The sequence below is a fragment of the Bos taurus genome, chromosome 25, assembly GCF_002263795.3.
Source record: "Bos taurus isolate L1 Dominette 01449 registration number 42190680 breed Hereford chromosome 25, ARS-UCD2.0, whole genome shotgun sequence".
Lineage (NCBI taxonomy): Eukaryota > Metazoa > Chordata > Mammalia > Artiodactyla > Bovidae > Bos > Bos taurus.
Window position 1 is genome coordinate 21,762,036 of NC_037352.1, and position 12,929 is coordinate 21,774,964.

The 12,929-nt window shown below is 43.0% G+C and overlaps 1 protein-coding gene across 3 annotated transcripts in view; it reads left to right on the top strand.

The window, feature by feature from the left end:
• Window positions 1–12,929, top strand: part of PRKCB (protein kinase C beta) — a 375,621-nt gene that overhangs the window by 256,719 nt on the left and 105,973 nt on the right. For all 3 annotated transcript variants that reach the window (XM_005224690.5, NM_174587.1, XM_015460312.3), the window contains 2 exon segments: window positions 1,597–1,753; window positions 3,186–3,320. In XM_005224690.5, coding sequence (XP_005224747.1) covers window positions 1,597–1,753; window positions 3,186–3,320 — 292 coding nt within the window.

Below are 12,929 nucleotides of genomic sequence, written 5' to 3' on the forward strand. Positions count from 1 at the left end.
CTATACATATACACATACCCCTCCCTCTTGGATTCCCCTCTTATTTAGGTCACCATGGTGCATTAAGTAGAGTTCCCTGTGCTGTACTGCATGTTCATATCAGTTGCCTGGTTTTCTTTTTGAATTCAGATAAAATGCACCATTAACCATTTTTAAGTGTATAGCTTGGTGGCATTTACTGAATTAACAGTTGTGGGCAACCATCGTTTCTATCTAGGTCCAAGGAATTTTTGTCACCCTTAAAGGAAACCCCATAACCATTAGGTAGTAACTCCCATTCCACCTACCACCAACTCCTGGCAGCTGCTAGTCTGCTGTCTCTTTGGATTTACCTGTTCTGGATGTTTCATGTAAATGGAATCATAGAATATGTAAATTTTTATGTCAGAGTATACACATGTTCATAGCAGCACCTTTTACAATAGTCAAAAGTTGATCAGCTGATGAATGGATAAACAAAATTTGATATATTCAGTCAAGCAGATATTCAGTTCAGTTCAGTTGCTCAGTTGTGTCCAACTCTCTGCGACCCCATGAACCGCAGCACGCCAGGTCTCCCTGTCCATCACCAACTCCCGGAGTTCACTCAAACTCATGTCCATTGTGTCAGTGATGCCATCCAACCATCTTATCCTCTGTCGTCCCCTTCTCCTCCTGCCCTCAATCTTTCTCAGCATCAGGATCTTTTCAAACGAGTCAGCTCTTCGCATTAGGTGGCCAAAATACTGGAGTTTCAGCTTCAACATCAGTCCTTCCAATGACCACCCAGGACTGATTTCCTTTAGGATGGATTGGTTGGATCTTCTCGCAGTCCAAGGGACTCTCAAGAGTCTTCTATTCAACCATAAATGAAGTACAATATGTAGGATCCTAGAAAGGATTAAGCTAATTGGAAGAAACTAATTTTTCTTGGAGGCCTTTTGGAAAATAAACTAAAAAGTTTATGGTTAATCTAGGGGAAGGGCAGTTTGAAAGTCAGAAATCAATTTTAAACCAACATAGAGTCTACATCTTTTCAGTTTATCTCACTTCGTATGCCTCTTAGCTGTTGGTGTTAATAAATGAAGATTCCCATTAAATAAATGTGATGCCAGGAAACCTTTTCACAGGTTCTACAACCATCACTGGTTGGCACTTTAACTTTTGGGGGTTCAGTTCAGTTCAGTTGCTCAGTTGTGTCCGACTCTGCAACCCCATGAACCACAGCACGCCAGGCTTCCCTGTCCATCACCAACTGCTGGAGTCTATCCAAACCCATGTCCATTGAGTCAGTGATGGCATCCAACCATCTCATCCTCTGTCATCCCCTTCTCCTTCTGCCCTCAATCTTTCCCAGCATCAGGGTCTTTTCAAATGAGTCAGCTCTTCACATCAAGTGGCCAAAGTATTGGAGTTTCAGCTTCAACATCAGTCCTTCTAATGAACACCTACGACCGATCTCCTTTAGGATGGACTGGTTGGATCTCCTTTCAGTCCAAGGGACTCTCAAGAGTCTTCTCCAACACCACAGTTCAAAAGCATCAATTCTTTGGCACTCAGCTTTCTTTGTAGATATTAATGCTAAAACTGGTTTGTTTATTTTCTTTCTGTTTTTAGTAAGAGATGCTAAAAACCTTGTACCTATGGATCCTAATGGCTTGTCAGATCCTTACGTGAAACTGAAACTGATTCCTGATCCCAAGAGTGAGAGCAAGCAGAAGACCAAGACCATCAAGTGCTCCCTCAACCCCGAGTGGAACGAAACATTTAGATTGTAAGTTAAAATTACTGCATCCCAGTCTGGGTGGCAAGGTTGGGTTGTGGACCACCTGAGATTGGGAAGGTCCTTTACCAGCCTGTCTTTCCTTCCCTCTGTCCCTGACTCCTTCTCTCCCTCCCTTTCTCCCTTCCTCTCTTCCTTTCTTCCTTCTTCCCTTCCTCTCCACCTGCAGTTTTGCATTGCAAGCCAAGTAAAAATTGGAGCTTTTTTCATATACAGTATTGAGAATGTCTCTGATGTGGGGGAGTGGAAAATACTGTGATGTGTTGCTAGGTGAAGCCAAATTGTGGGAGTTGCTCTGGGTCTCAGCAAACATAGAATGCAACCCATAGGGTGTGGGGATGACCTGCTTAGGGCTGTGTGTGTGGCTGATGCTGGGCCAGCCGCCAGCCACCTGCTGGGAGCTCTTTGCTAGCTGCCATGCAGGGTCTTCCCTGGCTAGTGCTCCAAGAACATGGCATCACTTTTTGATGCATCTGAGCTAACAATTATGAGATACATCAGCCGACAGTTACTGAGCATGTGCTGTTTATAACAAGCACTGTATTAAGGGATCTGGCTTCACTAGTAATTTCATCCCCATTTTACCAATTGGGCTTTAAGAGGTTAAAGAACAGGCCAGTATCCCACAACAAGAACAGGGTAGGATGGGATTCAGTGACAGTCCAACTCCAGGGAAAAGTGAATGTGTTAATTGCTCAGTTGTGTCCAACTCTTTGTGACCCCATGGATTGTATCCTGCCAGGTTCCTCTGTCCATGGAACTTCCTAGGTAAGAATATTGGAGTGGGTAGCCATTCCCTTCTCCAGAGGATCTTCCTGACCCAGGGATAGAACCCTAGTCTCCTGCACTGCAGGTAGATTCTTTACTGTCTGAGCCACCAGGGAAGCCCTCCAACTTCAGGGATCATGGACCAAAAGCATGACTTCTTGTGGTGCCCTGTTTCCTCCTTCCCCTCTCAGAGCAAAACTGGGGGCTCATCTCAGCCTCCATCAAGGACATGCCCTAGAACAATTTTCCCCAGACTGGCCCCAGCAAGGCTCTTTCCTTCATACATTTCCTCAACCTCATTATCAACCTGCATGTGTGCAAACACTCACATAATTACAGGACTGGCATTCATAGTTCTTAGAGTGACTGTGTCAGTAGGATTTCCTGAACATCGTGGATCCTGGACATACGGCAGCGCAAGTGGTTAGAACTGCCTGGTCAGAGCTCGCCTGGGTCCTCTTCCTGTTTAACCACAGGCTGTAAAACAGAAAAGCTCTGCCTCCCTAGGGAGCTTGCCCGGGATGAAAACTGAATTTGTTTCTTGGAACAGCTTGTAATCTTTAAACATTGCTACCTTCAGGCTTTGCCTCTTGTACATTTCATATGCTTGAGAAATCACGGTAACCTCACTGACTTTTTTTTTCCCTCCTTGCAGCCAGCTGAAAGAATCGGACAAAGACAGGAGACTGTCTGTAGAGATTTGGGATTGGGATCTGACCAGCAGAAATGACTTCATGGGATCTTTGTCGTTTGGGATTTCTGAACTGCAGAAAGCTGGTGTTGATGGCTGGTAAGGAAGCTTTCACTTTGAGAGCAACAGTACAGCTTGATCCATCAAAACCTGAGATCAAGAATGGTTCCCTTTTTCTCCTAAAGACTGAAGCAGAATCACAAGTGAAAGCTGGTAGATTGGCTCTGCCACATCAGTTCAGTTCAGTCGCTCAGTTGTGTCCGACTCTTTGCGACCCCATGAGTCGCAGCACGCTAGGCCTCCCTGTCCATCACCAACTCCCAACTCCCGCAGTTCACTCAAACTCGTGTCCATCGAGTCGGTGATGCCATCCAGCCATCTCATCCTCTGTCGTCCCCTTCTCCTCCTGCCCCCAATCCCTCCCAGCATCAGGGTCTTTTCCAGTGAGTCAACTCTTCGCATGAGGTGGCCAAAGTTTTGGAGTTTCAGCTTTAGCATCAATCCTTCCAATGAACACCCAGGACTGATCTCCTTTAGAATGGACTGGTTGGATCTCCTTGCAGTCCAAGGGACTCTCAAGAGTCTTCTCCAACACCACAGTTCAAAAGCATCAATTCTTCGGCACTCAGCTTTCTTCACAGTCCAACTCTCACATCGATATATGACCACTGGAAAAACCATAGCGTTGACTAGACGGACCTTTGTTGGCAAAGTAATGTCTCTGCTTTTGAATATGCTATCTAGGTTGGTCATAACTTTCCTTCCAAGGAGTAAGCGTCTTTTAATTTCATGGCTGCAATCACCATCTGCAGTGATTTTGGAGCCCCCAAAAATAAAGTCTGACACTGTTTCCACTGTTTCCCATCTATTTCCCATGAAGTGATAGGACCAGATGCCATGATCTTAGTTTTCTGAATGTTGAGCTTTAAGCCAACTTTTTCACTCTCAACTTTCACTTTCATCAAGAGGCTTTTTAGTTCCTCTTCACTTTCTGCCATAAGGGTGGTGTCACCTGCATATCTGAGGTTATTGATATTTCTCCTGGCAATCTTGATTCCAGCTTGTGCTTCTTCCAGTCCAGCGTTTCTCATGATGTACTCTGCATATAAGTTAAATAAACAATATACAGCCTTGACAAACTCCTTTTCCTATTTGGAACCAGTCTGTTGTTCCATGTCCAGTTCTAACTGTTGCTTCCTGACCTGCATATAGGTTTCTCAAGAGGCAGGTCAGGTGGTCTGGTATTCCCATCTCTTTCAGAATTTTCCACCATTTATTGTGATACACAGTCAAAGGCTTTGGCATAGTCAATAAAGCAGAAATAGATGTTTTTCTGGAACTCTCTTGCTTTTTCCATGATCCAGTGGATATTGGCAATTTGATCTCTGGTTCCTCTGCCTTTTCTAAAACCAGCTTGAACATCTGAAAGTTCACGGTTCACGTATTGCTGAAGCCTGGCTTGGTAAATTTTGAGCATTACTTTACTAGCATGTAAAATGAGTGCAGTTGTGCAGTAGTTTGAGCATTCTTTGGCATTGCCTTTCTTTGGGATTGCTGTATAGATAACATTTAGTCCTCATGCAAAAATTCCATGGACAGAGGAGCCTGGTAGGCTACAGTCCATGGAGTCACAAAGAGTCGGACACGACTGAGCAACTTCACTTTCCTAGACTTTTCCGTGAGAAAAAAAAGAAAGAAAGAATTAGTTGTCAGTATTTTCAAACTCAGGAAATTTTCAATAAAAGTTTGGGCCTACAGGGTAACAAGTGAGAACAGCTGAGTAGTTAATACTGACTTTTGACAGGATGTGGTGGTGGTGGTGGTCTAGTCGGCTAAGTTGTATCTAACTCTTATCACTCCATGGACTGTAGCCCACCAGGCTCCTCTGTCTATGAAATGTTTCAGGCAGGAACACTGGAGTGGGTTGCTGTTTTCCTATTCCATAGGATCTTCTTGGCCCAGGGATTGAACCCAGGTCTCCTACATTGCAGGCAGATTCTTTACTGATGGAGCAACCAGGGAATCCCATTTGCTGCAGTCCTCATTAGTCCCTATGGTTTTACATCTGTCCCACTTTACACAACAGTATGACTTAAGAGGCCCCATGAGCACTAAAATGGCTCTCACACTGTATTTAAAAGGTATGTTTAATTCACTGTTAGATTTTGACTCCTTAAGAAGATGCCTCTTCACTGGGACTGCTTACCAAGCCTGGCCACCACAGTACTGGGGGGTTACCGTCACTCACGCTAAATTGCTTCAGTTCTTTCCGACTCTTTGTGATCTTGTGGACCCGCCAGGCTCCTCTGTCCATGGCGATTCTCCAGGCAAGAATACTGGAGTGGGTTGCCATGCCCTCCTCCGGGGGATCTTCCTGACCCAGGAATGGAACCCTCATCTGTTATATCTGCTGCATTGTCAGGTGGGTTCTTTACCACTAGCGCCACCTGGGAAGTCCTGGTTACTTTCACAGTCAGCTGCAGTATTTCCCTTGTTCTGACATGTTTGCTTCTAACAACAACAACATCTTTGCCCAATATTCCCAGCGAAGAGGCTGGGTAGGTCCTCTTTGGTGACTGTTTCTTTCCCAGTTATCTGAGCAGAGGAGTCGGAAGAGATGGTCCACCTTGGCACTAGAACTATGGGAGAAGTAGTAATTTGGCAGGGGTCCTGTCTCTTTAAGAGAAATTGTGTCATTTCTGAATGGTCCTTGCTCTGGACTTTTTCAGTTATAAGTGAAAGACAATCAGAACCAAACTGGTTTAGCAAGAAAGAGAATGGATCATCGGAAGCTCACAAGGGACCTCACGTCCTTTCCATTGTTCCCCTTACAACTTCCTTGTCTCTCCTCCACATTTATCATAGGCATTTATTCACTTTATTTATTTGTGCTCACTCCATCCTAGTCATTAGAAATATATCAAGTATAAGACAGACATGCCCTTGTGAAACTTAGCTTCTAGAAAAGAATGCGAAACCTTGAAGAAGAAATCATACAAATAACTAATCAGTGACTACATGGTGAGAGACGTGAAAGGATGCAGAAGCTGAGACCATAAAAAAAGTGTGCTGAAAAGTTCACTTGTACCCTTTTGGGGGAACTTATCTACAAACAAACAGAGTTACAGAAGCAGAAGACAAACTTATGGTTACTGGGGGTGGAGGGGAGGATAGGAGGGATAAATTAGGAGATTGGGATTGATATAGACACATTACTATACATAAAATGGGGCTTCCCAGGTAACTCTGGTATGCCTGCCAATGCAGGAGACATGGATTCGATATCTGGGTCAGGAAGATACCCTGGAGAAGAAAATGGCAACCCACTCCAGTATTCTTGTATGGAAAATCCAGTATTCTTGTCTGGAAAATCCCATGGACAGAGGAGCCTGGTTGGCTACAGTCCATGGAGTCACAAAGTCAGACATGAAAGAGCAGGCACGCACATTCTATGTATAAAATAGATAACTATTAATAATAAGTACCTACTGTATAGCACAAGGAAGTCTACCCAGTGTTCTGTAATGACCTATATGGAAAAAGAATCTAAAAAACAGTGGATATAGGTATATGTATAATTAATACACTTTGCTGTACAGCAGAAACTAATCAACATTATAAATCAAATATACTCCAATACAATTTTTTAAAAAAATTTAAAAAGAAGTGTGCTAAAGCCCAATCACAAAAGTTAAAGACATAATTCTCATAAAAAAAGATAATGAGCATTTGTTAAAGTTTTCCTTGGCTCATGAGTGAGGAAGCTGGGAAGATGAATGCCTAATTCCATAGGTTTGAGGAATTTTTTTCGGGCTTCCCTGGTGGCTCAGATGGTAAAGAATGGGTTTGATCTCTGGACCAGGAAAATCCCCTGGAGAAGGGAATGGCTACCCAGTATTCTTGCCTGGAGAATTCCACGGGCAGAGGAGCCTGGTGGGCTGTAGTCCATGGATCACAGAGAGTTGGACACAACTGAGCAACTAACACTTTCACTTATACTTTCAGACAAAGGAATGCTGAAATAACTTGGCTAAGTTAGATGTAAAACTGGCTGCTGTTAAACAGGGCAGTAAAATCACAATTTTGGAGGTTATTGTATCTACCAGACCGAAGAACAAAATCTCACCTCGGATTTCTAAAAGTTGACATCTGTCTTTGCAGACTTGGGAGACCATCTGTATCTTACTGGATTGTGAATAATAAATAATAGGACCAAGAGGAAGGAGATAACTAATTAGAAAATGCTCAAGCATGACATTAAAAGGTCACACCATCATCCTTTTGCCTCTTCCCCAAGTTCTGGATAATTTTTCTTGACGTCTGGATGATTTGACTTTGCAGGCTCTCAGCATTGCTACTCAGATTGCTTGTTCCTTCCTCTTTAAATCAAGTGTAAAGAGGTTAAACAGAAAGAATGCATGATCCCTGAGGGTATAAATGAGACAGGAGAGAACATAATAATAATAATTATGATAACAATAGCTGCTTCTTATTGACTCTTTCTAGTGCCAGGCTCTGGGCTGATCTCTTCCCAGGTGTCCTGAAGTCATACATTGATACAGTGTTAGTCAGATGTGAGGGAAAAATATAGCTGCTTTATTTTCTATAATGGACCTAGACTTTCTTATGCGGTTTTGTGACCTCCTGGTGGGCAAGGAGAAGGGAACCTTCACTGCAGATGGTGGCTTCTGGGCTTCATTGCTGCTGGGTGATCAACCCTGCCTGGTCCCTGAACCAGCGCCCACAGAGGCAGGACAGTTCTCTCCCCAAGCCCCCAGCTGTGGGGGCATCCTTCTGGCTTCATGCTGGAGTCCCAGGTCCTTGGCTGTTGCCTCTGATTGTGAGGTCCCTTCACAGTGCCTGTCCTCTTTGTCCCGCCCCGTGGGCCACTGCCAGGCCCCACCCTGATCAGCACTTCCATGACCTCTTATTTTTTGAGTCTCCTGCGTGGAGATCCAGGAGCTCCATCTCAGAGCCCTCTGTCTTTCCCTCTGCAGCTGCTACTATGCTGTGGCCCTCCGTGCAGGTCTCTGCCCAGGGCTCTGGAGGCAGGGGGCCCAAGCCCTCTGCTTTCACCCTGTCCTCTCCTGCCTCCTTCACGTGGTTCTCCAGGCCCCTAAGGGCAGGGCTGTCTCCCACAAGGGCCACATCCTTCTTCCTGGGCCAGCGCCCGCCATGTCTCCTCCCCTGAAGCAAACGGCAGAGTGCAGAGAGGACAGAATGGCTTGATGATAAGGGACGGGCCACCAGGAATAAGTCCAAATACGACTGCATTTACACTTCCATCAGCTTTTAATTCTCCCAGCACTGCTGGGTGGAACATTGTTCCCTGGATCAGAGTAGTTGATCGGGGGTGAGGTGCACACAGCACATCAGTGACAGTGCTGGAGATCAGGTCCAGGTCTCTGTGATGCCAGCATCTAAGCACCTACACATCCCATTCTACCCCCGGTATGGTGGGGGCCTAGAAGGCAGACTGGAAGCTTGGCTCTTCTGACCAGTTAGATGCCTTGTGACCTCAGACTTCGCCACCTGTACCACAGCCTTCTTAGCAGGTCTGATTCCATTCATCAGGAGTAATTATAGCAACCTGCCTCCATCTGTCTCTTGGGATAGTTGCAAAGTTGATGAAATAATAGTAGGAAGGGAACTTCTACAAAAATAAAAGCCCTCTTCAGATGCTGTAGATAAAAGTCCTCTTCAGATGTAGGGCCATGTAGGGCCAAGATATCTATGATGCTGTCTTACCTTGAAATATACCAAATGCTAGAAATTTGGGTTCTTGACCCAGGTATTTTTTTTTTAAACAGATATATTTTTTTAAACATTTATTCATTCATCTGCATTGGGTCTTAGTTGCGTCATGCGGGATCTTTCATTGTGGCACACGGACTCTCTAGTTGGGGTGAACAGGCTAAGTTGCTCCATGGCACGTGGGATCTTAGTTCCCCGACCAGGGATTGAACCCACGCCCCCTGCATTGCAAGGTGGATTCTAAACCACCAGACCACCGGGGAAGTCCCAACCCAGGAATTCTTTTAACCCTGTGCGATCTAGGGTGTGTCCCATTCCCTCTGTGAGACTCAGTGTGCCCCTCTGGAAGGGGACGAGCGCTCCCTGCTCTTCTGCGGTTCTCATTTAAGGCCGCCTGGCAGAAACAGCAAGGAACGCGTCCAGATGTGACGCACCAGCCCCGGGCCCGCATCTGCTGCTCTGCTGCCAGTTCTGTGTCTGTTGTCAAACCCTCTCCTTTGTTTCTAATTTTGTGTCTTTATACCGTGTTCTTTCCTTCCCCTTGTTTTTTCAGAAGTTTATCTGTTTCACTGTTGTTTTTTTTTACTTCTTCAAAGAGTCTGGGATTTGTATATCAGTTCTGTGTTTCTGTTTTCTCCTTTCCCGTAGGTTTGTTTTGTGGTTGTCTTTGAATTTCAGTTGAATATTTGGCTAATTTATTTTTTTCTCTCTTAACTTACGCTGCTCTTTAAAAATAACAGGCAAGCATTGGCGGGAACAGAAATTTCTGTTTTGATACATCGCATTGAGCTTTTGTGGCTTACTCGAAGTTTGCAGTTGTATTTTTAATTTTCTTTCTAACATGCTTTTCCTTAGGCATGTTTTATAGCTAGAGGCTATAACTTAACTTAAAGTCTTAACTTTTTGTTTACCTTTTTATTACTAACGTTCAGTGACAGTTTTTGTGCTTTATAGCCAGAGAATATGGCCTGTGCATTTTTCATGTTTTCCTTGTTTTTTTTTCATTTAAATTTCATTTTTTCATTTAAATTTCATTTTTTCATTTAAATTTCATTTCATGTTTTTTTTCAATTTAGCTTAGTGTATGGTCAGTGTTGCTAATTGTTCTGTGTACATTTCAATAGAAAGATTTATTTACTATTTGTAATCTTGGGCAACATCTTTTTAGTAGCCTCACATATCCCATTCTTATAGCTATGCCTCAACTTACATAATAATATTCTTATTATAAGATGTGCAATGTTTACCTATATAAATAATTCTACAGTAAATATACTTATAAGTGAAACCTTTGCTTTAAATATCTCAGTCGCTAAGTTGTGTCCGACTTTTGTGACCCCATGGACTGTCCATGGGATTTTTCTAAGCAAGAATACTAGAATGGGTTGCCATTTCCTTCTCAGGGGGATCTTCCCGATGCAAGGATCAAACCTGTGTCTCCTGCATTAGCAGGCAGATTCTTTATCACTGAACCACCTGGGAAGCCCTTGCCTTAATTATTTCCTAATAAATTCTTAAGCCTGGAATCAGTAGCTTTGAGGATATATGCATTATTAAAGTATTTACCATATTGTTCTATCATTTTTTTCAGTTAATTTACATTCTCACCAGTGCTGTGTGAGACTTTTCCTTTCACCCACGCTTGTCAACATCTGGTATTATAAATTTCAAAGATGATGCAGAAGCTATACATATTTTGTTACTAAATATATATATATATATTTAGATAATATACATGCATAATGTGATATACATTTTATATGTACTTTAATAATATAAATGTTTATTATTTACCTACATTTGTTACTAATTACGTTGAATGCTTTCATTTGTATATTGCCTTTTTTTTGTTTTCATAAGCGACTGTGTACTGTGTTTTGCCTATTATTTTCTTACTAATTTAGACGTTTTTATATAAGAGGGATAATACTGTCTTTGCTGAAATATGCGTTGCAATATTCCCTTCTTTCATGTTGTATGTTAATTTTGGGAATATGCATTTTTTTCTTAGTGGTATATAAAACATTCCATTCAAATCTAATTAGCATAATAAATATCAAGCCAACTGCCAGGAAAAGTTCTCAAGTTTGTCCTCTAATGCCCTAATTGTTCACTGGATTATCCATCCTAGTGTTCACTGTGTCCAATGGATTTTAAAACTTAGAATTATATATATTTTTTTTCTGAAAGTAGTTTTTCCTAAGTTCAAATTGTTCCTGCTTCATAGATGCATTCACCTCTTGGAACTCACTGAAAATATGAGTTAGATATTGTTTGGAATTTTGTTTCTTTTGACACTGGTTCTATTTCATGGAAACTGGATTCCTCGTTGTTTCTCTTTATTTGAGAGAGGTTGTTCATGTGCCCTCCATATAGAATGGTGAGCATAGAAATGTGAGTGTGTGTGTATGTGTTAGTCGCTCAGTCATGTCTGACTCTTTGCAACCCCATGGACTGTAACGGTCCAGGGGCCTCTGTCCATGGCATTCGCCAGACAAGAACTCTGGAGTGGGTTGCCGTGCCCTTCTCCAGGGGATCTTCCCGACCCAGGGATTGAACCTAGTTCTCTTGCATTTCAGGCAGATTCTTTACCGTCTGAGCTACCAGGGAAGCCCAAGAAACCTGAGTGTCCTGTTCTAATCTATCATATCCAGATGAAGGGACAAAGAAGTCTTTTGTATTTTTGAAATTCTTCTTTGTCAGGTCTGGGGTCCCGGTCCTGTAGATACCGGGGGGAGGGCTATGACCTGAGACAGCTGCACAGCAGGCAGCCCTGCTACCTGATGGTGGGGCATCTTCTGCCTGCTGGGTTTGTGCATCTCAAAGCTGGAAGGGATCCCTGTTCCTCCTTTCTGATGGGTTCACTGTCCATATCCAGAGGCCATAGTGACAGCGTACTGGCCACAGCGAATGTGAGGGGTGGGGGGCTCCTGTTTTGACCAATGCCCCAGGCGCTGGTGTGTCCTGTACCTCCTGAATATGGATCAAAATTAGTGATCCTCATCCTATCTCTGGTGGTCTGATCCGGGGTTGCTAGTGGGGTCCTGTGAGGTTCCCATTGACTGATCACAGCTGGTCAATCCCTCTTAACGTATATCTTCCAAAATACTTTCTACTCCAAATGGATTAGGTAGTGCATGGTTGAGATGCTGGCCATATAGAACTGTAACTGGACAAAACTATTCTTCTGTTGGTGTTGCTTCAGTTCTTGAGTTTGCTGCAGAGAAAGTCTCAGAGGGCCCTGATGTATTCTAAATGCTCTTTAACCCCTGCTGTTTGCTGAGCTCCCATTTTAACAAAGTAGGGGGGCAGGCGTTAGTCTCAGAGCCTTTGGTAAGCAATACCATCTACTTGGTTTTTTTTTTTTTTCACTTTTTATTAGAGTATCATTGCTTTACAATGTTATGTCATTTTCGGCTGTACAACAAAGTGAATCAGCCACATGTATGAGTAACTTTGATTTGCATGTGTTTAATTTTTCACAGATACGTACTTTCTGCTTAACAAATGATATTGGTTTTCTTTACAAGGAAGAGATATAGAGTGTCCTTTTAAAGTGAATTTATTATTTAAAAAAGAGGTGATTAAATGAAAGCATTAAGTTGATAATAACATCCAGATTTAGCAAAATCCACAAAGGTGAATGAATTTTGCCAAAGACGGCTCCATGCTCTCTTACTAGCACTTTAATTTGTGGAACTTCCTGGAAGTCCCTGCTTTGTGGATAGCAGCCTTCTTGATTTCCAGCAAAGATACAGATGTTCTCTTATTTGTATATTTCTTTGGGTAATTTCAGTGGAAGTTTGGAAGATGAGCATTGACTATTAAATGTGGAGGCGTCTGGGCTCAAACTGGCATCTTGGCTTTGAGTCACCTATCTGTCTATTTTTAGAAGCTGCCGAGGAAGATTTGTGAATGGAGAAAAACATTGTGATGAAAACTGTAAATTTTGCT